General features: G+C 40.8%; 1 protein-coding gene across 3 annotated transcripts in view; it reads right to left on the bottom strand.

Moving 5' to 3' along the window:
* Nucleotides 1–6,290: 6,290 nt before the first annotated feature.
* The window catches only part of syne3 (spectrin repeat containing, nuclear envelope family member 3), a 41,023-nt gene continuing 21,649 nt past the window's right edge, over nt 6,291–25,664 (bottom strand). For 2 of the 3 annotated variants that reach the window (XM_010745722.3, XM_027278693.1), the window contains exons 12-18: nt 24,955–25,116; nt 21,502–21,674; nt 20,296–20,962; nt 18,115–18,258; nt 13,550–13,735; nt 13,036–13,086; nt 6,291–8,830 (exon numbers count right to left, since the gene is read on the bottom strand). In XM_010745722.3, the coding sequence (XP_010744024.3) occupies nt 8,648–8,830; nt 13,036–13,086; nt 13,550–13,735; nt 18,115–18,258; nt 20,296–20,962; nt 21,502–21,674; nt 24,955–25,116 (1,566 nt within the window). In that variant the 3' untranslated portion in view covers nt 6,291–8,647. Of the gene's footprint in view, nt 8,831–13,035; nt 13,087–13,549; nt 13,736–18,114; nt 18,259–18,302; nt 18,551–20,295; nt 20,963–21,501; nt 21,675–24,954; nt 25,117–25,664 lie in introns of those variants that run through there. The other variant, XM_027278694.1, reaches the window with a different exon arrangement.

Below are 25,664 nucleotides of genomic sequence, written 5' to 3'. Positions count from 1 at the left end.
TTCCAGGGTTCTTAAAAAATCTAAGAGGTCCAGGGTTCATTTAAAGAAGTTCCTTTGTTCTTTAAAGAGGATCTAAAAGTCCTTGAATAAGTTGCAGTTATCTTTCAGGAGAATCTTGAATGTGAGTGTGGAACTGTCCTTAAATTTGGGATCTTTCAGGTTCCAGAGTTTCTAGAAGAGGTTGCAGTATGCATGGAGACATGATATATGGGAAAGATCCAGGTATCTCTGAGGAGTTCTTTAATCTGGCAGCAAAGGACAGCTCAGTGGTTTTTCTCAATGGTATGGTGAGATCATGGATGGCATTTCTCATCAAAGTTGAGCTTCAGGTGTTGTGCAGACCTTCATTGACATCATCCAGTGTTTGAGGTAATACTTTTTTATATATATTACTTCTTTATTTTTTTTACTTCTTGAAAAGTTATGGAAAGGGATCTTCCAGGTCTTTGAAGAAGTTGCAGGGATCCCTGAGGAAGGATCATTAAGGGGGAAACCCTTGAAAAAGTTCTGATGGCCTTGATCATTCATGAGAATTCAGTCTTATAGATAATTTATAAAGTCCCGAGGTACAACCATTTCTCTCACATCCATATATGTCATATATTCAGCATTTTGTCACATACTTAATCATAAAAATACTATAGAAAATGTCGGTATGAACAATGACAATATTGGTCAAAAGCTTGGCATTTTTATTTTTTTGATCTTTACTTTCAAAGTCCAGAAAATGTGCGTATCAAAAATGATGAAGATCTGAAATTCCAAACCTTGTGATGGAGTTTTCCTGGAAAATGAAATAAAAACATGCAACCGCTTGTGACTAATGGAAAGGAAGCTGAAAAAGGATGGAAAGAAAAAAACTGATTTGAATAATTTCAGTATAAAAAGCCACTGTGGACAAACATCCTATAAGAATGAATGCTGGTGTCTGTATACAGAAGGAAGCTTTGGGCCTGCACCATGATACACTCCAATACAGTTTGAGCTGTTCTCTCACTCAGCCCTCTCAAAGGATTCTTTGTTTACTCTGAATCTAATGAAGCTTCCATTAATCTTGTTTGTGTAATTGGTTATAGCACAGCAGGAGCTCATATAGTGTAGTATATTATAAATCTATTTTGTGTTCAGCTCGTCAAGTGCTCTTTGACCTTTGACAAGGATTTGGATGACACATGATGTCATATTCTCTGAAACTCAGTTTTTGTATAGTGAGGTTTTATGGAAATCAGCTGGTTCTTGTTGCATGTGATCCTGTTTCACCACCATATTAATCAGTGGATAATGAGAGACCCATTAGCAGAGTGAAGAGTGATATGATTATGATCAGGGTTTAAAGTGGGAGAACCCAAAGATCCGGTCTAACCATACAGACCATGGTGAGGACAAACATTTAAAGTCCTGTCACATCTGGTTCCTGCTTTACAGATGTGAGAATCTTCTGCTTTTCTAGATTTAATATCATCTTGAATTGAATGTTTTCAGGCTTTCATACTGTTGGACAGACCAAAAAAGTCCCTTGAAGGAATGTCTATAAACCCAGAAGCTGACAGAATGTAATAAAATATTATCAGACAAGGCAAAAATGGATAAATAATCATGTTTAAATATTTAAAATAAATGTAAAAAGGAGCTTTGATCTGGTTCACTGCGGCCCTTTCTAAGATTGGAGACGTGCATGATGCTCAAACACAGAGTGACTCACTGAGAAGCTACAGGAAACCATCTATTGTTAATTAAACCTTGATACATGCTGAGTCTGCCTGCTGCTACTCCAAGACTCGAAGAACACCCAGCAGCATGAAGAGGAGAGGCAAATGTCTTCCTCTGACATGAGTTCATTTCATCAAACAGGCACATGGTTGTTTCCCACTCTGAACTATGTCAAAGTATTTTAAAGACTGTGTGTGTGTGCTCACACACACACAAAGTACTGCAACCTATTTCTCATTTTTCAGGATCATTGATTTGGAGTCACTGGTGTATTTGAATGATTAAGTATTGAATTTCCATAAAGCAGAGTGACTCACAAGAGACAGATGAGTGCATCTGGCTTCCACACCTCCCATAACACAGCTCAATAATGTCTTTCATTAGACCGTCTCCTCCCACTTCAAACCCCAGTGTAATGAACGTTTCTGGAAACTCAAACACAGGCTGAGATAACCCTAATGACATCGTCACTGCTTCAGAAAGAGAAAGAAATGATTAGCTGTACTCCTCATGATCAATAACCTGAGCTAGTTTAATATTCTCCAAAACAACAGACGGAGGGCACAAAAGGAGGTAGAGCAGGTTGTCCACTTATCAGATGATCTGTAGTTCTACATGTGTCTGCAAAGTGTCCTTGGGAAAGATGCTCAACCCCAGATTGCTCCTGAAGGCTGTGCATGAATGAATGTGTATGAATGGGTGAATGATATATGTAGTGTAAAAGCACTTTGAGTGGTCAGAAGACTAGCACCTTTCTAGTTATATGTACAGTCCATTTACCTATTCTTAACAGCGTATCGATACACTCAACACTTTGCTGTCAGTGTCTTTAGATCCAGTTTGGGTTTGATGTCCGTCTAGGTACAATGGGGACAAAACCATCGCACTCGAGCGGAAAACAGTTCTAACATGTAACTTCACCTCTTGGAAAGAAAGTCAACTTCCCAAATGTTGAACTATTCCCATGTGAGGATTTAGTGGCATGTAGTGGTGTAAGTGTGGATTGCAGCCCACTCCACGTGGCCTACAAACATGTGGAGTCAGTGCATAGCTTGTCCATTCGGGGCTACTGTAGAAACATGGCAGACTCTGTGGAAGAGTCTGTACATATAAGGCTTGTAGTGCCACAAATCTAAATCAAATACAACTGTTAACCATTGATTCAGACTGGATCAGGCGCTGTGGTAGTGGGGGTGACGGGGGCTGCTGGGGCTGTGGCTATATGCGCTGAATGTAACCGTTAAAATATAACTTTTTATTTATCTGAATTAACCAGCTTTGGTTACTCTAGCACTGAAATACTGAAACAACAAAAAGTGGGTTCATTCATTCAATGACCCTGTAGACTGGTGGTTAGCTGTTAGCATCAAGAGTTAGAATTTTCTGTTTAAACACTGCAGATCAATGAGGACTGAAACCTTCGTTAGGAGAGAGGCTGCTCCATGGATTTGGCAGAGTGAGAGCTCCAGATTGCTGCACAGCTCGGTGGAACTGGCTGGGAGAGCGAGGTGAGAGCAGCGTAGGAGGCACACACACACTCACACACAGAATGGAAGCACAAACACTGAGTGAGAACACTCATCCAAACTGACTAGATGATGAAAAAGTAATCATGTATGTAGTAGCAGGAGGCAGTAACAGGATCCATCAAAGAACGCAGAAAGGAAATCAGACCTTAGACTGATTTATCAGCTTTGTACTGGGGTAATAAATATCTGTCGGCGGACTCTAGCAGGTGCTAATTGTTCTAAAGAATGTCTTAACACTGTACTTTTGGAGCTCTTTTAGATATGACGGTGCCTGACCATGAAGAGCTTTGTAAGTAAGGAGAAGAATTTTAAATTCTATTCTAGATTTAATAGGTAGCCAATGCAAGGAAGCCAAAATGGGAGAGATGTGATCTCTGATCTTGGTTCCTGTCAGAACACGTGCAGCAGCATTCTGAATTAACTGCAAAGTCCTAAGAGACTTATTAGAGCAGCCTGATAACAAAGAGTTACAATAGTCCAGCCTTGAAGTAACAAATGCGTGGATGAATTTTTCTGTATCCGCTTGAGAGACAATGCGTCTGATTTTAGCGATGTTATGTAAGTGGAAGAATGCAGTCCTCGAAATTTGTTTTATGTGGACGTTAAAGGACAAATCCTGATCAAAAACAACTCCAAGATTCTTTACAGTGGAGCTGGAGGCCAGGGTGATCCCATCTAAAGTAACTAAGTCTCTAGAAAGAGTTTCTGAGGTGTTGGGTCCAATTACAAGAACTTCAGTTTTGTCTGAAATTAACATCAAAAAATTGTCGGTCATCCAACTTTTTATATCCTTAAGGCATGCTTGGAGTTTAGTTAACTGATTGATTTCATCAGGCTTGATCGATAAATATAATTGGGTGTCATCAGCATAACAATGAAAATAATGGAGTGATTCTTAATAATGCTCCCTGAAGGAAGCATATATAAACATCTTGAAAGAAAAACACACAAACTGATTCCAGCAGAATATTTCTGCATTTTTATTTCTTCAGAATACAAAAACACTGGTTACATACAGGCTGTCCTGAATAATATGAAGCCCTCTACTCAAAATGTTACTAAAATAGAAGTGTACCTTTTACAAAAACAAACAAATAACAAAAAATAGCATGTCATCTGTCAATCATTCCATAATGAATACCTCCATCTGAGAGCAGACGCTGACATTTAGGACATTTTTGCATAACAAGTGCACTCAAACTATTGTGACAGCCATTCCTCCGTCACACATGCTGTATCTAACGAGCCCGCTGTGCTCAGGAGATTCAAGTCATTTCATATGTTGCATAAGGTTTCAATGGACACACGATAATGTAGCATTTGAGCCAAGCGTTGCATAGGCTTCTCTAAAGGGACACATGCATAATAGAAGAGTAGTGCATTAAGCAGCAGTACCATGGAGAATAACTATCCAATCAGTATACAAAGAATACACACGACAGGATCAAATCTTCCATTTAACTTGATTATATAACTGTTATACAGTACAGTGCTTTACAGAGGTACATACTGACTAAATACATGAGGTCATGGCACTGTGTACAGAAGGTTAACTGGATGGTACATAAAGCTTTAAGGCCTTGATAACTGCATGTCTTCACTGATATGTGATGCTATGATATGTTTACACATTAGAAGTCATCACCAAAATAAACAATGTTTGCCGTACACACCAAAGCACGAAGAAGACACCTGAATATTGTGTTTTTTCATCTTGTTTTGTTTGGAGAAGCCACAGAGTGCTGACCAGAGATCCAGATCTGATTCCAACAAGGAGTTAAGGAAGTATCTTCTATGTCCATGATATGACAGAGGGACATGACTTGGCACTAGAGACCAGCCAATAGCAAACGAGAAAGTCCAGTTCCTGCTCTTTACCAGATGTTGTCAAGCTGTGTTCACATGATAGCAGAAAGACCCAAAGAAGCTCTTGCAGTGCAGCTGCCTCTTCACTCAGCAAAGAGCGAGTGTGGGCGTCTGAGAGCTCACTAATTAGCAAGAAGCAATTCAGAAATATTTAGCATTGGTTTGCTACTTGTAAGTTTCCTAACTGATAACCTGTTTTAATTACAAACTCAATGAAAACCTGATGACTGTGTGGACGGACTGAACTCAAACAAACGTTTTTCTTTGGTGCGTCAGGTCGACGGACATGATTCATACAAAGGTTCCCATAGCAGTGAGGCTGCTAATTCGTCACTTTTGGTAAGATGAATGGAGCCAGATATGCAGTGATGGTGGTTGGACTAATGAGTGGGCCATGACTGTTAAACCAGTGGGGTCAGATAATGTTGCTGCTGACTATCTGCTGTTTGCTAATGTGAGAGGAGTTAAAGGCAGCTTGAAGGTACCTCAGGTCAGAACTACGGGCTCATGTTGCCTGTTGGAGGCCTCAGTAGAGCAGCAATGTCCAATTTGGCAAATTACTACCCTCTGCACTGCTTGAAATTGCCACAGAGCGTTCCGCTTGAAGAATAATTTCAACTTAGGAGCTGCTAACCTTTCAAAGAACAACCAGTGAGATACCAGCTGTAAGTGACGTAGTGTAGCAAGGGAGCAAGAAAATGGATATATCTCCTGAACTCAACATTATAAATTATTCTCATCATGAACAGATCTGATCTATTGCAAGCTTTGTGAATGGGCACAGTTTATGAACCCGCTAAATCCAAAGCTAATGTTGGCTGTTTATGTACAGCAGTACATCATGTTGCTACGTACACATTGTGACTGGGTTTTGGTGAATAAGAATGGATCTTTGCTGACGACACTGCACTTGTCTCTGCAAATACTTTGCTCTCTGCTATACCTCGTAGTAAGCAAAGAACTCATTTCTTTATCATGTGAAAACAGCTTTACAGTAACGTTACTATGACAGCAAATGTTAAGACATAAAAGGCTGAGACAGACGTAGAGCTGGGCTGACTGCTGTTGGACTAGTCAGTAATATTAGCTGCTGCTAATATTACTGTCTGCTGCTGGGGACCTGGTTGATGTTTGGCTGTTAGTAAAGTTGTCGACTCGCTAGTTTTTTTTTTAAGTAATGTAATCAGAACAAATACTCGAGTACAGCTTAACATATTTACCACAGTGGGATTACACTCTGAAAGTGAGGGTGCTAAACTGAAAGAAATAACACATTTTGACATAATGTTGCTTTAAAAGAAAAATTGGTCTGAGTCCTTTCTTGGGCCAGAAGAAAGTCCAAAGTAGTCTGTGAGACGCTGCCCATCATCTTGGCAGTGAGGTTTTCATTTCTTTATACTTCATTATTCTATATTATATAATACTTTTATGTCTGACCTGCCATGATGATGATAGAGTGAAGCTCAAACGAAACCGCTGCTCTTTCATTGCCAAACAAAAGCTGCATTTAACATTGCTGTAATGTTGCTGTTTAAGAAGACGTAATAGATTAACTTCATTTGGTCACTGTTGCCATGGCAACACGACAAGTCAATAACAGATTCACAAGTCCAAAAAAGGTAAAGTGTGAGGGTGTGTGGAGGTGTTTAGGTATTTTTAGGGCTATGTGTGGTGTGAAACGAGAGAGAACGCAGAATAAAAAAATATATATTTTGGGATGCCAAGAGTGCCAAGCTTTACAGCTCAGGCGCTGGCACCAAGAGCTCATTGTGGTCCAAGAAAATGTCAGGGGTCACGGCAGACTGCTTTCTAACTGTTCTCACTGGTGATTTAGGCTGTGAAAAAGACAGAGTGAGATGTTTAAGCTAAAATAGCACCTTCAGAAAAGAAATGTAGCTCAACAGCTCTAATGAGATGATGGAAAAGTTCAAAACAAGCTTTGACCCGACTGACACATGAACAGACCTGAAGTATCCAATCACAGACAGCTTCTTATTCCTGGAGCAACAGAGGCTGATCACACAAACAGATCCACCAATCAAAAAGAGACAGAATGGTCCCTGAAGGAGGACTTTTGGTTCATCATGTACTACATGTGTACTGCTTCAACCAAGCTGTTCCTGAATCCGTGAACCACATCAATGAGTCCACAATGCAACATGATCATCAGCAGTTCACTGTTCTTTGATATAAACTTCTGGGATCGAGTCATGCTCACATTAAACGTCCACCTCCCTGCTCCACAGTTTGTGTGGACAGGGGCAAAACCAAAGTCATATTGTTGATGTCATATTTCTGCTCTTGCAGCCATAAAGAACATAATTTCCCACAAGCCCATGTCTGTCACCAGCGTGGATATACTGTATGGGAATGGACAGGATGGACTGGACGCTGTGAACATTCAGCTAAAAGGTTTTAAGACGTCATGAGAGAAGAGTTTAGCTCCAGTAGATGTGATGGAGAAGAGACAAATGATTGGTGTGCTGCCTCGTTACTAAACCTGCATGTTTGAAAAGGCTGACAGAATCACACACTGAGCTAGCTACACTCTACCCTGGATGAGACCAGATGTTGCAGCCTGGCAGTGGGCTGTTTGCAAATCGATTGCGAGCTACGCTAACGCATTAAATCAGTAACATGATCAAAGTAGACATGATGATGATGATGGAAACGTGATTTGTCTACAGACTCAGCGCTCACAGGCAGAACAGAAGGATTAGCATTATCATGAACACACAGCCTGAAATACTAAGAACACACTATTTTAATGTTTGGCCTTAAAACCTTTAAAAACATGAAACAGAATTTCAAATCTAAAGCTGCACTTTCATCAGGCGGAGAGTGTGTGTTCAGAATAAGCTGGACCACATGGAGCTATGATTAACACCATCAGCTGTCGAGTCTCGTGTCCAGTTCTGTTGCTGCGTGTTTGATGAGGACCTGCTGCATCATTTGGTCTGTGCGTGTAATCATGAAAAGTGACTTGTAGCCCTGCATGTGGGATTTTGGTCTGTTGGTCATTTTTAAAGTTATCTGAAGCTCAGACGAACAGAATCAAGAAGAAAGCTGCCAAACATATTGAACCTGTCAGGAAGACATGCTACTGAAGACTGACTTTGGTTCACAGCATCTATGGTCTGTCTCTTACAATGAGCATGGGAATTGGAGTCCTGCTGATACTTTGTGATAGATCAGTAAATACATAATGCTGTTTAAGCTGCACACATACCTGGGATGTGAGCTTCAGGAGAGCTGACAGTCCAGAGTGTGTAGAAGGGGATTTGTCATGTGCAGATGTGCTCGGGTTGTGGTGTCCTTCATGGATAGTGGGCGATGTAACTGTGTGACTGATTCTGGTGTTAGTGAAGCTGTGGCTTTTAAAATGAATTTAAAGTTTGCTGCATGAAACAGAGTTTGAAGCTGCACAGCCACGTGGTCAGAGGGCAGGGCGACATTTCCTACATGAGCCACAGTCCACGACAGAGACAGAAACAGCTGACATCAGATATTACTCTATTGTGCCGCCCACTGGAGGAGGGTGTCTATGTGGGTGGTGGTCCGTCATAACGGAGCATGATCTTGAAGGATCGGGCGAAGTTGTTGGAGAGGGAGCAGCTGTTGCCTTCATCCATGAGGGGCAGCAGGAAGGCCAGCAGTAGCAGAGCCAGCAGGAGAAGCCACAGAGGAAGAGCCAGCCGACACACCCGCTGCAACAAGCCGGGCCTCTGCAACACAGAACACACATCAACACAGAACACACATCCTCAGCCTCAGGGTGCTGTGGCTGCTGCAGGAGGAGAACCATCAGAAATATAGTAACCAGATGTTTGTAGAGTTTGCCCGTGAGAAGAGCACATTATTTGATAAATGGACAGCTGCATGTAAGGCTTTTGACGTTAATTCTGTTAGAGGAGTTCAAGAAGTGTCTACCTGAGCTCATCGTGACTTATCTAAATGAACAAAAGGTTGTGTCGTCCTCCGCTGCTATATTAGCAGAAGAGTTTGTATTAACATAAGACAGTGTTCGCATCGGTCCCTGTGGAGCAGCCTTACTGTGCTCCGACACGATGAAATGGTGTGCCAAAGGTGCAGAGCCCTAATACATCAACCAACAATCAACCAGACAAACAGTGAACACAGAATATTCCTCGGTCACTGCAGCTTGTTAAAGAAAGCAATAATATTCTGCAGTTTCTTGTGTTTCATGACATGAAGCGAGAACGCTGACTCTCAGCTTTGTTTCCTCTGCTGGTGTTTACTGTTGAGTTCTCTTTCTCTGCATCTTAGAAATAAAACTACAAAGTGCTCACAAACTACACTTTCCTGCCTCCCTTATGACAATGCTGTGCCTTTGATACTTGCCTAAATCACTTCACATATGCCTCCACTGCTTTTTTAGATTTCTGCTATCTCTGAGAATCAGGGTGAATGAACAATGAACAAAACAATGTTGTGACCATTTGGTGACTGTTGATTGGCTCTGCATTCTAAAAGCAAACTGAACCATGCTAAGATGAAAGCAGCTCACCCACACTGTCACAAAGCTCAGTCCATGCAGACTTATTCTGTGAATCATATTTACTGCCTATGTTCATCTTTCATTACAGCTCTGCTGCACCTGGCCTTACTGTAAAAATAATAATAACAACAATAACAACAGCAACAGCAGCAATAGTTGTTGCTAGGATGAGAAGACTTTGGCAGATAAATGGCAGGCAGGGGAGCAATGCCCAAACTGCCAGTCCATGTTATCTAACAACTGAAGGTTGAGGGTTCAAAATACTGTGCTTTGATAATATTGCACTATCCATATTTGTAATGATAAACTATGAATAATTCCTCACTGCACAGGAAAACTAACCTGCTTTGTTTACAACCTGTCTGACCGGTCTGCTTGTGTCTCCTGCCTCATCTGATCTGTTGTCAGTTTCTGTGATCTGTCTTGTTTTTGATGAAGACAGTGTTTTCATAGCTGATAGAGCTGATGTTGACTGTAAGAACTCAAAGTTTTATGTTCACTTCAATCTCCACTAATTCAGTTTCATAGTTTAGAGGAGTTATTGTCATTTCTTGTTTTTTCTATGCGTGCACTCAAAGTTCAGTATCTGTATCTGCATGTTGATTCTTCAGTATAAAAGTCTTAAATTTAACTTGATGGAACTTGCAGACATCCTGTTACTGCGTCAAACAGAGCTCCACATTCTGATGTGTGTCGTTCTTTAACACTAAACTCTATTTTAATGGTGACTGTGCCTTACAGCAGGGAGAAAAGTGGTAACTTTAGGAAACACAGAAATGAAATCCAGATTCAACAGTGTGTGTCTGTGTGAGACATGCAGAGGGTAGACTGTGTGTGGAAGGGTTAATGTTTGATGGAGGAGGAAGCGAAACTCGTAACACCATGTGACAAACACTCTCTGGTATGTTTCTTCAAGACACACTACTACAACTTAGTAAATACACATGGCTATTTGTGCTGTCAGTGGAACTCACATGGTAAAGTCACAATAATGTCAGCAACAGTTGTTGTAAGTTGCCATCAGTGAATGTGTGTCATTTGAGCTGCCTGAAGGCTTTTTACTTTTCACATTCTACATTCTGTTCTCTAATGGATTTATCATGTGCACTGTACCTGTGAGACCTGTTTTAATTCCATGGAATCGTTTGGCAGTTTATCTAACGATTCTCTTATCAATTCCAGAAAGCACGAATTACGTCACCTGACTCCCGCAAGTAGTTACGCACGCTCGATTCTAGCAAGCCACGTAACTTACACGACGAACATGCAGAAACATTTGCGCACACAACATGCAATATTTTTAGATGAATGTCGTGTTTTTGACACGCTTCGGACTGGAGATGAATCTCAACCTAGCAGCAGCGGCAGTAGCCAGGCTATGACCACCTCTGTGGTTACTAAGGAAGGTACGGAAGGTAAATAACACACGGCCTACCATGTTAGCGCGATGTGCTTCTTTGTAAAACATGCTATAACAGGGAACATTAAACAAATGCCTTCTGCATTACATTTAAAAGAGAGAGAGAGAGTCTGGCTGTTTGTTCTCCTTTTTTCCCCAAATGAGAATCGATAAAGAATTGAATTGTTAAGAAGAATCGATAATGGAATTGGAACCGTAAAAATCTTATCAATTCCCTTCCCTATGTATAATATATGTGTAAACATGATGTATAATGTGTGTGTAAACATGATGTATAATATGTGTGTGAACATAATGTATAATATGTGTGTAAACATAATGTATATGTGTAAACATGATGTATAATATATGTAAACATGATGTATAATATATATGTAAACATAATGTATATGTGTAAACATGATGTATAATATGTGTAAACATGATGTATAATATATGTGTAAACATAATGTATATGTGTAAACATGATGTATAATATATGTGTAAACATAATGTACAATGTGTGTGTAAACATAACATATGTGTAAACATGATGTATAATGTGTGTGTGTCAGAGAATTAAATTAAAAAATGATTTAAAAAGGCATTTTGTGAAAGTGAACAAGTGGACACATTTCACATCTTATGAAGTAGTCAGTATGCAGCTGTGTGGAGCTATATAGAAAACTGAGGATGTAAGATAAGAGATGCTTTGAGGACTATGGATAGGTGAATCACTAATGAAGATTCACACCTCTAATGTATAAACAGTGTAGTATTTCATAGCATTAGCAGAGCACCCAGACTCATCAGGTTTCTGTAAATAATGAACTAGCGTGTCTCGGTCAGTCCAAACATGTCTTGATTTAAAAGACTCAAATATTCCATTTATTACAAACATTAAATTTCAACAATGTTTGATTATGGCAGTTATTCTGGCGAAGTCATAAATAGCCGTGACGTGGTGGGTGTTACTGCTTCAAATTACGTGACTCAACAAACCATCCAGTCAATAAAACAATCAGCCCTCCCTCCAGCCCTCTCTACTGAAGATAAAGGAAGTGGGAGCAGACCCCTCCGCCTGTCGAGACCGTGTGAAAAGAGTCTGAAGAGGAATGTTTGAAGGGCTGCTTCAGCTGAGGCGTCTCAGGGGTCAGCAGGGTAGTTGAGGGGGGGTTGGCATTCTTTAATCTGCTCACCCCCACTGCTTACTAAATGAATGGTGGGCTGGGGGGTTGGTTCGATATGTTGAATTGATGCCAGTCTTGGGTGGTCAGGTCAGGTGTTTGGCTCTCTTTAGCCTCTCTAAATCGCTTCAGAAGTTTACCACATTTATCATTTTCCTGCTCTAATCCTCATCTGCACAGGAAAAACACTTATGTTTTCAGTTCCTTTTGGAATAACTAAGAAGTGGGTGTTTGGGATAAACAGTGATGAGTTAGGATGAGCACCACCTGCAGTACATCCAACTCTAAAAGTGTTAAATCTCTGAGCTACAGTGCAAGAAAAGCAGAAATCAACGACAATAAAACAGCAAAGAGCGCTTAAAGACTGACAAGAGCTGTGAGGATCACCAAAATACAATTTGTCTGCACTGCTAGCTCAGGATTTCTCTATTGACAGAACATTCTCAGTTTTCTCTTTTTAACATCACTGTTAACTTAATATATTTCTGTTTTGAACATTTCTGTTTGATGGACAGTTCACACATGAAGGCATCAGCTTGCTCTTTATAGAATAGTTCAATTTAAACTGAGAGACCTACATGTATATGTCCTTTGGTATTACCAATACTTGTATCACTTGTATGGCAGGATGCTGTGTATAAACAATGATCAAACCAGCCATGCTGCTTCATTAGAAAGCTCTCCTGCTGTGTTTAAATAAGGTACACACCTTCACTGGGTAATTAATTATGTAAACCTTAATCTCAGTAATAATTGGATGAATGATCTTGATGCTGCTCAGCTTTGTTGACTTGTTTATTTTCATCATAAATAGTTTGTTGTTACCTTTTGCACTTTTCCTGTGACATCCTCCTCCTCTTGTTTGGCTTTGACTCTCTGCAGCGACAGAACACATGTGAATCAGTTCAATCAAAGTACAGGCAAACCACTCTCACCGCTCAGTCATGGCTGACTATTTAATGTCATGATGGTTGTTGTTGATTGTGTAAACATCATGAGCGTTTGTGAAAAAGTTTGTAAATTGTGTTACACTGCCACCCAGTGGTACAAGTGACAACACATAATGAAGAAGACACGGCAGGACTCTGACATACACCATGTCATCATGTCAGCATGGTGGGTTGACTTAATAGGAGAAATGCCACTGTTCGCCTCAACGGCCTGACAGACACTGGATTACTGGAGCCGAGGATATAATAAAGTGCTGACATATAAGCTGATGTTTCTTATATATAGAAAAAAACATGCAATGATCCCTGGAACACGTGTGATGCAGTTCTGTAATTGGCAATTCTAACTCAATGTACTGTATGCCTTGCTCTTGTTGATGCCCACTTACCTTGGCACTAGCCCTGGCCCTGATGTCTCCCACATCCTTCATTTTGGACTTGTAGAGCATCCAGCGGTACCGAAGTTCTTCCAGAGACTGGTCTTCTGCTGGTCCAGCACCAGCCTCACTGCTCTGACTCTCCTGGAGCAAGAGCTGGAACTGCTCCTGACCCCAGGCCACCTCGGCCCTCAGAGCCTGCACCAGGACACAGCACAGAGGTTTATTAGCACTGGACCAGAACAGGAAGTTCCTAGTGTGGGCTCTTTTTGTTCTGTTTCTTCATTTTCCCAGTTTAGAAATGACAAGAACAAATGATTTTAACCACAGATGGCCAGTGTGACTCTGCTGTGAGTGTGCAGCTTTAAGTGCACGGTTCTTCTACTTCGTCATTTACATACAGAAAGTTTCTTCTCACTGGCTGACATCATTTTAATTGAGCATCTTAGCATCTCAGCCCTCGAGGGCACTGCTCTTAGCTGATTTTATTCCTACCTTTTAGATAGAACTTAAGTGGTCACCATAGGTAGTCACATCATCTAAAGCTATGTCTGCCTGTGGTGTACCGCAAGGTTCAATTTTAGGTCCGATTTTATTTTCCATTTATATGCTCCAACTAGGTCAGCTCTTTTGTCGTCACAATATTTTGTTTCACTGCACCGCGGACGACACACAGATATACCTCTCGCTGAGACCTGATGACCCGGGAAGCCTAGCTGCTGACATTAAATGCTGGATGGCTGAAAACTTTCTATTACTCAATGAGTGTGCGTTTTAGGATTCATTTTAAGATTGTATTGATCACTGTTAAAGCCTGCAGGGGTCTGGCTCCTAAATATATTGCAGACATTAACCCCCTATGAGCCAACTCGCAGCCTTAGATCTTCGGGTGGGTCACTTCTGGTTGTTCCGGAGTAAAGGCTAAAAACTAGAGGTGATCGCACCTTTTCGATCAGAACCCCTCGACTCTGGAACGACCTGCCCGAGGACATAAGGCTCACTGAATCAGTAAATTCCTTTAAATCACTTCTTAAAACTCATTTTTACAGACTTGCCTTTTTGTGACATCATCTATTTTTATTTATCTGTTTTTATTTTTTATCTCTTCACTCTATTTTAAATTTTTATCTATTCATTTTCTATGTTTATTAATTGTCCTTTCATCATTTCTTGTATTTTCTTTGATTCTAACTACTACTACTACTACTACTACTACTATTACTATTATTATTATTATTATTATTATTATTATTATTATTATTATTATCATCATCATCATCATCATCATCATCATCATCATCATCATCATCATCATCATCATCATGTGGCTACATTGATGCACTGGAACAGACTGACACACTCAGTAACATCCTCATGGCAGCACTGTAAGTCTCTGCTGAACAGCCTGGGCAGCCTTCACATCATTTACATCACAGTGTATGAGCTTGGATATTATATTAATTATATATATATATATTAAGTTATGTGTAAAATGGTGCACTTTTGTTGCTGCTGCAAGGAGTTGTGGGCATTGCCTCCTAAATTTAGAGAATTCAAACAGCTCTTATCACGGCGGCTACGGAAATACTTTGTGGCCATCATAGTTTCTACAGTTAAAAGGAGAAGGTGAGGCGAGGAAGTTGCAACCAGCAATGGTTGCGTTTTTTGTCTTCTTGTCTTGTATTTCTAACTTTAGCACTGTTTAATATTCCAAGTGTCATGGAGTCATAAAGTCATAAATCATCATCATGATCTTAAGTCCTCTGATTTATTTTTGATGATCCCAGAGTCAGTCCTTCGTTTTTGAAGTCTATGATGAAATCATTTTATATTTTTGTCAACAAATAAAGATGAGGTAAAAATGTTTCGGCAGAGGCAGGAGGAAATCCAATCAGAACTAAACTGTGTGTGATTCGATACAAGGGTTCGATACAAGCTAATGTTATTTTATAATTTATCATTGGCGAAAAAATTAATTTGGTAAAAACTAAAAGAAACAAGGGCTAATGGTCAGTAGGGCTGGTAACATTCCCCAGAAATTGAATTCGAATATTAGTCTTAAAAAATGGTCCGAATATCGAATATATTCGAATATTCTTAATTAATTAATTAATTAATTATTTTCCCCCCGCGGAGAATAGGACTTGTAACAGTATTGTAACAGTACCCCGTTATATCCAACAGAGGGCGTTGCACTGCCAAATGTCAAGAAAAACGACCAGTGGTAGTCAAACGCTGATTTATTTTCGGTCTTCAAACTAAATCCAAGCGTCATGTTCAACATGTTACATTTAGTGTAACTTCAGTGCAATTTATGCAAAACTGTACTGCTCATCGGGATCACTGGTGTGTAGCCTGCTCTTCATCGAGGTGGGGAGCGGGATGGGGTGCTTCCTTGTTGTGTCACGTGACTGCAGATAGCTAGCCTACAGGTCAGTAAGGGACGCACCATGGGACACAACGGAGGAGAATCAATGCGCGCGCTGCCCTGAGCAAATAGTAAATATTCGAATATTCATTTTTACGTTCGAATATACATATTTTTATCATATTCGAATAATATTCGAAATTCGAATATTAGTTTACCAGTCCTAATGGTCAGAGAGGTGAATAACAGAGTCGATCATCTTTCTGCAGGTAAATGGTAAATGGACTGTACTTATATAGCGCCTTTCTAGTCTTCAGACCACTCAAAGCGCTCTACACTACATATTTCATTCACCCCATTCACACACATTCATACACTGATGGCATTGGCTACCATGCAAGGTGCCAACTGCTCATCAGTTTGTGGAGCTAACCATTCATACACATTCACACACCGATGGCACAGCCTTCGGGAGCAATTTGGGGTTCAGTGTCTTGCCCAAGGACACTTCGACATGCAGACCGCAGGAGCCGGGGATCGAACCGCCGATCATCTGATTAGTGGACGACCCGCTCTGCCTGTGAGCCACAGCCGCCCCCCAGGTCTATAATCTAATCTAATCTAGAATTCTAGAGAAACGTTTAATACATTACACTTTAGATTCAGTTGACTAGAACTAACTAATGATCCAGTGAAGACTAGGGCTGCTCAATTATGGAAAAAAATCAATATCACGATTATTTTGGTCAATATTGAAATCACGATTATTCAAACGATTAATTTTGAGTTTCACAATGCATTTATTCAGCATTTCTTTCTCTCTCAAAAAACACTTTATTGATTCTTTATGCAAAATATTCAAATTGAAAATACATTTTGGCTACAAATATGTACTTTACAGCTGTTTTGCAATGTATAAAACATTAAATCAATAAAATAAATATACTTTATGGAACATTAAATAAGGCGTAGAAAAACATAAATGTATCCAAAATAAACTATGGATCCAGCTGCTCTGCAAATTCTCTGTATTTATAGAACAAAAATATAAATAGAATAATAAGGATAAGCATCAATAAGCAATAAGCATCTTCTTGAAACCCTCACCCTCGAGTGTATTAATGGGTTGCATATCTTTAGCTAAGAAATATCCAATGGCAGCTGTTAGGCCCTGTTTACACGTACACAGGTATTTTAAAAAATGGATTTCCCTTCGTTTGTACCTTTTACATGCAAACAGTGAATTCGCCTCTGAAAACAAATCGTTTTAGGCAGCTGATGCACCAAAAGTGCAACCAATGTTTACCTTTTGCTATGACGATGATCATGGAAGCAGCCGCCCATAGGCTTGGCGTAGTTATGATGGTGCTCGATGGCATATTTATGCGGGTTGATGTAAACGAAAACTTTTTTGAAAACGATGCTATGTGCACGATGTTATTTTCGAAAATGAAGGGAGGGAAATATTTGTTTCTCAACATACCCGGCTATGTGTAAACGTAGCCTAATGTGCATGCGCGTTTCAGAAATTGTGTAATGAAAAGTGGAAAATAAATCGTTTAAACTCGATTATATGATTTTTGTTTGACAACAAAATCGTTTGACAACAAAATCGAAATCGTGATCAAAATTCGATTAATTGCACAGCCCTAGTGAAGGCTGTGACTGAAACTACCACATCAACACTCGATGATCCAGAGTTTAAAAGTTAAAGATGCACACTAAGATCATCAGACAAGGAAGGAGTCCAGAACGGTGTCACAGTATAATAACGAATACAAATATTATGCGTACAGTGCATTGGCAAAATGAAAGATGACAGATACAACCTGATGAAGACTAACAGGCTTTAACAAAAATGAAAAAGACTTGATATCCCGTGCAAACAGTTATGAATGAATGTAAACATTGGCAGACTGTGATACGTCCCTGCAGTACCCCGGCAGTCCAGTCAGTGTATACCTCCACTTTCTGCCAGTAGCTGACTTTGATAACAAAACGTTCGCATGAGTAAATGAAGCTGTGATGACTTTGACTGCAGTGGACTAGCTAACTCAAACAAGTCAGAAGTTAACTGTCATAATGTTCTGATATGACCGCACACCAGAACACACAAAGTCTCAAAGTCTCACAAAGTGTAAGCAGTGATTTTCCTCAGAAATGAAGCTTCCTCAGAGATCAGACTGAGCTGTAAAGAACAGAACCTCACCTTGAGTGTGTCCTGTCGGATCTTCAGTTCTTTGGCACTGAGTGTTGCTCCTCGGGTGCTGAGGATCCCTGAGAGGATTTCATTTTGTCTGGACAGCCAGGCCTCAAACTCTCTCCTCCTGGAGGTGTACTGTCCTGTGCCTCTCTGTAAAACCACAGACAACTCATCAGCTCCTACACCACACACTCCATCAACAAGCTGCCAGTCATTTTGTGCTTTTTTGGAGTGCAGATACTTTGCCCATATGTAGACTGTAAACAAATCCAGCAGTGAGGGGGGACGGGCTCAGCAGTCATCTGTCACTCCACTGTCTGTGCCTTTGTTTTTTTATGGATAGGATTTCATTTCAAGAGCAATTCTTCTGCCAGACAAGTGCCAAATGGGTGCAGAGGTGATTGCAGCCATTTGAAGCTCATCGATGCTTTGCAACTAAAATCTGAAAGATGACAAAAAAAGCAGCTCCAGACTGATGTCGAGACAGCTGCATCACTGGCATGAATGGTGAGCTCTGATCTCTGAACCAACTTTATTCTTCAGACTAATTCTACCCTGACTAGCACTTTGAAGCATGAAGCAATAAGAGACAGCTCTCCAAACTCCCAACAAGGTCGTGTTTCTCAAACCTTTTACATTGTGTACAGAAAATATTAGCTCTTAAAGTCCCACCATTAAGACTGTAAAACACAGCAGGCAGGCCGACCATGCTCAGCTACAGACTACTGATGCAGGAGGCAAGTGTGTTCCTAGATTTTGGACTAATATGGTGGGAAAGGGTTACTCTTGGTCTTTTCCATCTTATTATTGCCCATTTTATGGCACTATGTAGTGTCTCGTGTTATCGACTGGTGTACTGCTATTTTCTGACAGAGAGCAAACAGTCATGATGATTTATTTATCTGTATGTTTTGACTTTGCTGATCAAACTGTGGCCATGAACTAAAATGAGTTTGCCACCCTGGATTACATGTTTTCAGATTTATTCATTTAATTAAATAATTTCCCCTGTGTACCACTAGAGGGAGGTTGTGTACCACCAGTTTAACAAAGTAACAACACGTTGTCTTGGTGTACTCATTAAATACAGTTCACCCAGCAGCCTACAAATAGAAAAGTCATTAGAATTTGCATTCAGCCTCAGAAATCAACTCTTTATGTTGGACACTGCACCAAATCTAGCAGATCAAGTAGAAGAGAGATGAGTGTTCGAGGTCTGAATGATCACTTGTGTGGCTGCTGGATGATCAGATCAGGTGTCTTGTTGTTGGAGCAGTTCCACGGTTAAACTGTCATGAGCTGCTGTCATATTATTGGAGTTGTAGTAAGAGCTGCAGTTGGGCTGAGGCTGAGCTGTGATCTGTTCTCTGCTATCTGCAGCTCCATATTTCTTCATTTTTCTTTCTGTCAACATTGCTCAGTAAGTGGCCCTCTTATTTGAATAAACTATACTTAACCTCTCATGAAAAAGAAACGTCCTTCCTGTTGAATGATCAGTGCAGACAATGTGCTGGATAATCCTGGTTAGTGAATAAGGGGAAAGAGGGAGGGAAGTTGACCATGAGTCCGAGAGCATTGCTGTGGCAACTTCCGGAGTACTTGAAGCAGCTTGTGCATTTCAGATCAATTTGGGATGAATTCAGTAATTCAGTTCTGCCGAGGCGTTGTAAGCTTGGAATAGTCACGGGTCATGGTATAATACTCAGGATAGGAAAAATCAAAGCTGAGCGTCTCATTGAGTGAAAATAATGTTTAGAAAACATTCAGACTGCGGAGGCACAGAAGCTCATTGTGACTGACAGCTCCCTGATAAGTAGTGACACAGAACCTACACAATGTTCTGCTGAGGACGGGAGCAGAGAAACGTTAAGAGAAATCGTAGCCACTTAAAAACACTGACACCAGTTTAAGTTCCTACATTTCTGCTGTGTTTGGATGAAACACTAAATGCTCTTTTAGAGTATAGCCACACACAATTCAAACCAAATGTCAGAAAAGTTGACAAAAAGAAAAATGACAAGATCTTAACTCTTACCTGGACTGAAACAATACTTTTTAGATGCTTAATCACCTTTAGAAAGTGAATCTTGAACCTGAGTTTATGGGGAATAATACTGGGACCACTGGCCCGGCCCATTTTGCTACTCTACAGATTTCACCAGAGGACAGGAGGTATGAGCACCTTACCAGTGTGTGTTGCGTTGGTGTTGTTTGTTGCTTGGCTGTGTCTCTTCTGAACACCATGAACGCTCCTCCTCCTCCTCCTGGACTCAGGCCTTCCCCTGCCTCCATGCTGCCTTGTCCAGAGCTCATTCTTCCTTCCTCAGCAGAGCTGACCTTTGTGGTGAATGCCGTTGCCCCTCTGTCTGTGGTCAGGATGCTGCTGTCACCCCTTGTTGGCGTATCACTGTCGGGGCTTCCATCAGCGGTGGAGTCTTTGGAAACTTTCTGGTCTGCTCTTCTGTGAATACTCCAAGCTGAATCTACTTCATCTCCTATGAAGGAGCGTCCACTGTCCTGGCTTGTCCTTGATGTGCTAAGATGTTCATTGTTCTGTCCAGTGAGAATGAGAGGACCTTCACCCTGGATCCATCTGGCCTGCCCCATCACCATCCCCTCTCCTGCCTCTCCCTCCAGGCTCCCTCCTCTTCCAGGCCCAGAGCTAGCCAAGGCTCCATACCCCTCTGCTGGCTTGTCTTGCTGTTGGGCTCTCTGGCTCCTGGAGCTTCCGGCCCTTACCTGACTGTCCCCCGGCCCCAAGCTGAGCTCTGATGTTAGGGACATATTGTCTACAGAGACGCCCCCCACTCTCCATAAGTCAGACTCTGTCTGTTCTGTGGAGCTGTTCAGCAGCCTGTAAGACAAAGAGACGAGTCAAGTGATGTCATAACTTAATCACTTGAGTCTGAGTAAGTCTAATGAATCCCCCCTACAAAAAGAGGGTTAGGAGCCACTGCCCCTGTGAGACAGAGACACTGAAACTGTGAAATATTAATGCTACCTGCTGTAAAACAGAAAACTAAACAAGGTTCATGACTCACAGCAACACAGACTGCACCGAGTTAAAAAAAAAACAAAAGCTGATGTTATGAACGGGGAGTGTAATGTTTGAAAGACATGGGCATTTACTAGTATACTAGTATGTTTGGGCTCCTCTTCTGATTTACAGAGCCACTTACTGCCAACCTCATAAACCAACTCCTAATATTCAGGCGGAGGTGGAAGGAAACAAGCACTGATTCAAATTTTACTTGACACTTGGGTAGAATGTGTGACACTGAGGACAATACCCTGAGCTAGGAGTAGTTTCGTCACAGTCTCGCCTCACACTGATCATACCAAAGCAAAAACAACAATAACAACAACAACACTCATGTTCATGTCATCAGGTACCTGTGAAGATTGAGGCTCATGTTGTACAGAGCAAACCAGGACTCTTGGAGGCGTTTGATGTCTCGCAGAATGTGGACCTGTCCCTCTTCTGAAGTCTTCTCCAAAACGCCCTGAGCCTGAACCTCCATCTGCTGGAGCTGAAGCTCCTTCTCTGGAAACTCTCCCAGAGCTCTCTGTGGAAAAAGACCACAATACTGTGAGCAAGGAGATATAATAAGAAAAGAAATGTACTGACTATGAACTGTCATAGTATAAAAAACACATACATAGAAAAAACATGAGTTTAAAAAGTGATTTTTGATGCAACCAGAACAGTGCATTTGGATTTATCATTTAGATTTAGCCTCTGCTCAATAGAATATTGCAAAACATCAGGATCCTAAGGTGTACAGATATTTTCTTTACACCCCCAGTATGGAGTTATTTTTGTCTCAAATATATCCGTAAACGCACGAGTGATCTACAAATGTTCTTTGATTTGCACTCGTGTTTTGCTATCCACAAATACAAATTTCTAATTTCTAACTTGTATTTTGGTTTTTACAAATATACATGTATTTGTAAATATATTGGGTATTTGTAAATTATGGAAGCCCTAAAGGGTCATAGATACATACATTTTATTCGACCCGTTTTCCCGTGATAATGAGATAATTTCCTCCATTTTCCCGTGATAACGAGATAATTTCCTCCATTTTCACGTGATAACGAAATTATTATTTCGAGATCTCATGAAAACAAATGTGTATTAAATCATTGCAGGAAACATTATTTACTGTAGTGCAGCAATGTCAACTGCGGTCAAGTGAGCAGTTCGTCTTTTCAAGTGCGCCCGTATTACAGAATGTATGGCAAATGTATGTAGTCCATGATACGGAGCGAGCAAACCTATTACTCCACTGTAAAATCCCTTTGATCCATAATTTCCGACAAAGGTTTGTACACTTGAACTCAGGACAATCCTGACTGTTCACTCACTCAGTATCAAGCATATTTACTGTATCATTTTGGAGAAATTCACCCTTAAAGTTCATTATTTTTAATTAAAAAGGCATTATGTGCAATATTTACTCTACTGTAAAATATTTTAATCCATAATACATAATACCTGTATTTAATACTATTAAATAAGAATTTAATACACTAGACTATCGTTTTGTTTTCTCGAGATCTCGAATTAATTATCTCGTTATCACGGGAAAACGGGGCGAATACCCTAAAGGTATGACCCTTTAGGGTTTCCGTAGTAAGTACTTAATTTTCCATTTGTAAAAACAAAAAAGCCATTTGTAAAACTGAAAATTCTTTTTATTTCTGAGACGTTCTTGTCGAGAGCCACACAGATCCACAAACAAATAGGTCGTGATTCACAAATGGCCCGCTCTCCTCACCACTAGGTGGCAGTGATGTTCGATGTGTATATTGAACGCTATATTTATTCAGCTTTCTGGCCGTTAAAAACAACATTTTAAGATATATCTGGCAGTGTTTGAGGACATTTCTAGCGAGAAATGTGCGTTTTACTGTCTAAATCTATGTTGAATGAAAGCAAATTGTGTTTTATTAGTCCTATAGCGATCATTTTTATCCAACTGCTTAGTCACTTTGCAGTGGGCGTCATGGTTCCCATAACAACAGTGGCGGAGTCTAAATCCTTGAGGCCGATCGGCCGTGATGAGTTCTGTATTTAACTGCTACACTATTCAGCCTAACCCTGTTACATCCAGAACATGGATGTAATAGATCCATGCTCCGGAAAGGAGTCTCCACCAACTGATTTTCACCAGTAGGTGGCATCATCTTTGACCCATCTGCAATTCATTTGCGGAGTATATTATCTAACTATGAAAATCAAACTATTTAAGAAGCCTTAGCTGTCTTTGCTTCATGTGTCCTCTCTTTATTTACTGTCTTAAGCACAGTTACTAAAAGGTTAGAGGTTGTTAATGCAGCATTGCAACATTCACTTCATCACTCACTGACTGCTAGGTGAGAATGATGAAAAGATGAATTTCTCATTTCAAACTTGAACACATTATTTCCTGTCTGTGCTGAAGAGTACACATTCCTCTGTGCAAACACCCTAAACCAACAGTGTTCTTTTTTTGGAATGGATTTCTCCTCTCTGATGCACGCCTGGTTTCTGTTTCAGCCTGATAAGATGCAGGTTTGTTTTTTAATGAATAAAAAAACCAACATAAAAAAGTACTGTAACGCTCAAGAGTTCATGAAACTTTTTGCACATTGCTACACATATTCCATGTCCGTTATACAGTTTAAAAGAGCCGTGCTCCTGAACAGTTTTTGGGAGTTAATGAAATGCAGAGGTGAAGAATATGAAACCATGGTGATGACGAGGCTGGCAGGTCAGTGTAATAATGAACACTGTAATTATAGTCTCCTTGGTATTACCATTAAAATTCATGACTGTAGCTGTCACTTAAGGCCACTGTGAGCTGCCATCAGCTGGCTGACAGAATGATACAGGTCAATGAAATGAAAGATAAACTGCTGAGTTTCTCCATCATGAACACAGACATCTGTAGGTCTGGATGTCCAAACTACAAGCAAAACTAAAATGTTCCCAAGGCTCCCAATTAACAGTGAAGCTGACTGTAGAGAAACCTTTCTATCACTTTGTGTGGATGACTTAGGTTACTTGTAGGAGTATAGCAGAGGATTTGCAGCCCAGTAAATCCTATGTGCTTTATTAACAACCCACTGGCTTCAGTTCATTTCAGTACACTTATCAAAATCGACTCAGGGAGGCTTGAAAACTGCTCATGGAGAGAAGGCTGGTGTAGAGCAGTGCCGTGTCATGCCAGAACCAGAACCGGACAACCTCCTAAGGGTTGAGCTTGGTGAATAAAAGGCTGAAAGACAGACGCCGAGCTGGGCTCACTGCTGTTGGACTAGTCAGTAATATTAGTTGGCTGCTAGCAAAGTTGTTGACTCATAAGTAATACAATAATAACAAATACATATGTACAAATGTCCACCGAGATTGACTCACAAATGTGAACTATCAGGAAGAGAAGTGTGGTTCTCAAACTGCTCCGGATTTACCAACAATCAATAACACAAATTCTTCCTTTCAGGAATCTGTCTGTAAAAGAGTGGCCTACTTTTTAAACTACTTGGAGAGCCGCATATATTCTGAGGTGGTGTGGGCAGTAAAAAGTTTGAGAAAGCTTCCTGCTGAAAGTGTAAAAGCAACACCACAATGAGTGGGCTCTGTGTGAGGATGGTTACCCATGAAAACGAACAACAAGTCAACAATCGCTCACTCGCTTCAAAAAGCAGCCAAGAAGAGTGCAGACATGAAAATACGAATTCAAGGATCCAGGATGGCCCCGGCTTGGATGAGGTGTTCAAATGCAAACAGCTCAACTCAAGGCTCAAGGTGCACGCGCACGCGCACACACACACACACACACACACACACACACACACCTCAGCCTCGTGCTGGCGACCCTCTATGCTCCACTCTCCTGAGGGGCCGTGGAAGGACTCGAGCTTCTGCCTCATGATCATCAGCCACTTCTGGATGTTCAGCAGACTGTCGTAGAAGCTCTCGTGGTCGGCGATGCTCTCCTCACTGTCGTGCACCTTCACCTGCAGACAGACATCACTATGTAGATCCTTGGTGTTTGTTTGTGACTTGTGCTGTTATTTAATACAGAGCAACAGATCAGTGTGAAGGGTAAAGTTTTAGTGTGATCAGTGTGTTGTATGTTTTTGAAATGATGGAGGGTTTGTAAGCACAAAGTGCCACACTTGGCTCTGTTTAGCGCAGACCGGACAGACAAGCTTGTGGAAATGTTCACAGGTGCTTCTATACACACCACCTCAGCTGCTCAACGGCGCTCTGTGACTGGTTCCAGGCCACATGCTTTCAATTGACTGATAAAAACGGTGCATGAATTAGTATGTTCCCAGTGTGATTTTTAGGTATTTCTAATCCAACACAGTGTCAGATTCAGACAATATCTCCTCATGGTCCACTAGCTGCCTGCGCTATGTGCTGTCCTGTGGTTGTACACAGTCCTGGCTCGGTAAAGGGGGAAACAAACAGAGTGGATCAGACCGAGCCGGTCTGTCATTCATCTCTGTTATGACCAGAGCCTTCAGCTATCAAGCTCCTCTCCTGTGGAACCAGCTCC

The sequence above is a fragment of the Larimichthys crocea genome, chromosome V, assembly GCF_000972845.2.
Source record: "Larimichthys crocea isolate SSNF chromosome V, L_crocea_2.0, whole genome shotgun sequence".
NCBI lineage: Eukaryota > Metazoa > Chordata > Actinopteri > Sciaenidae > Larimichthys > Larimichthys crocea.
This window is presented reverse-complemented; position numbering and strand designations above follow the sequence as displayed.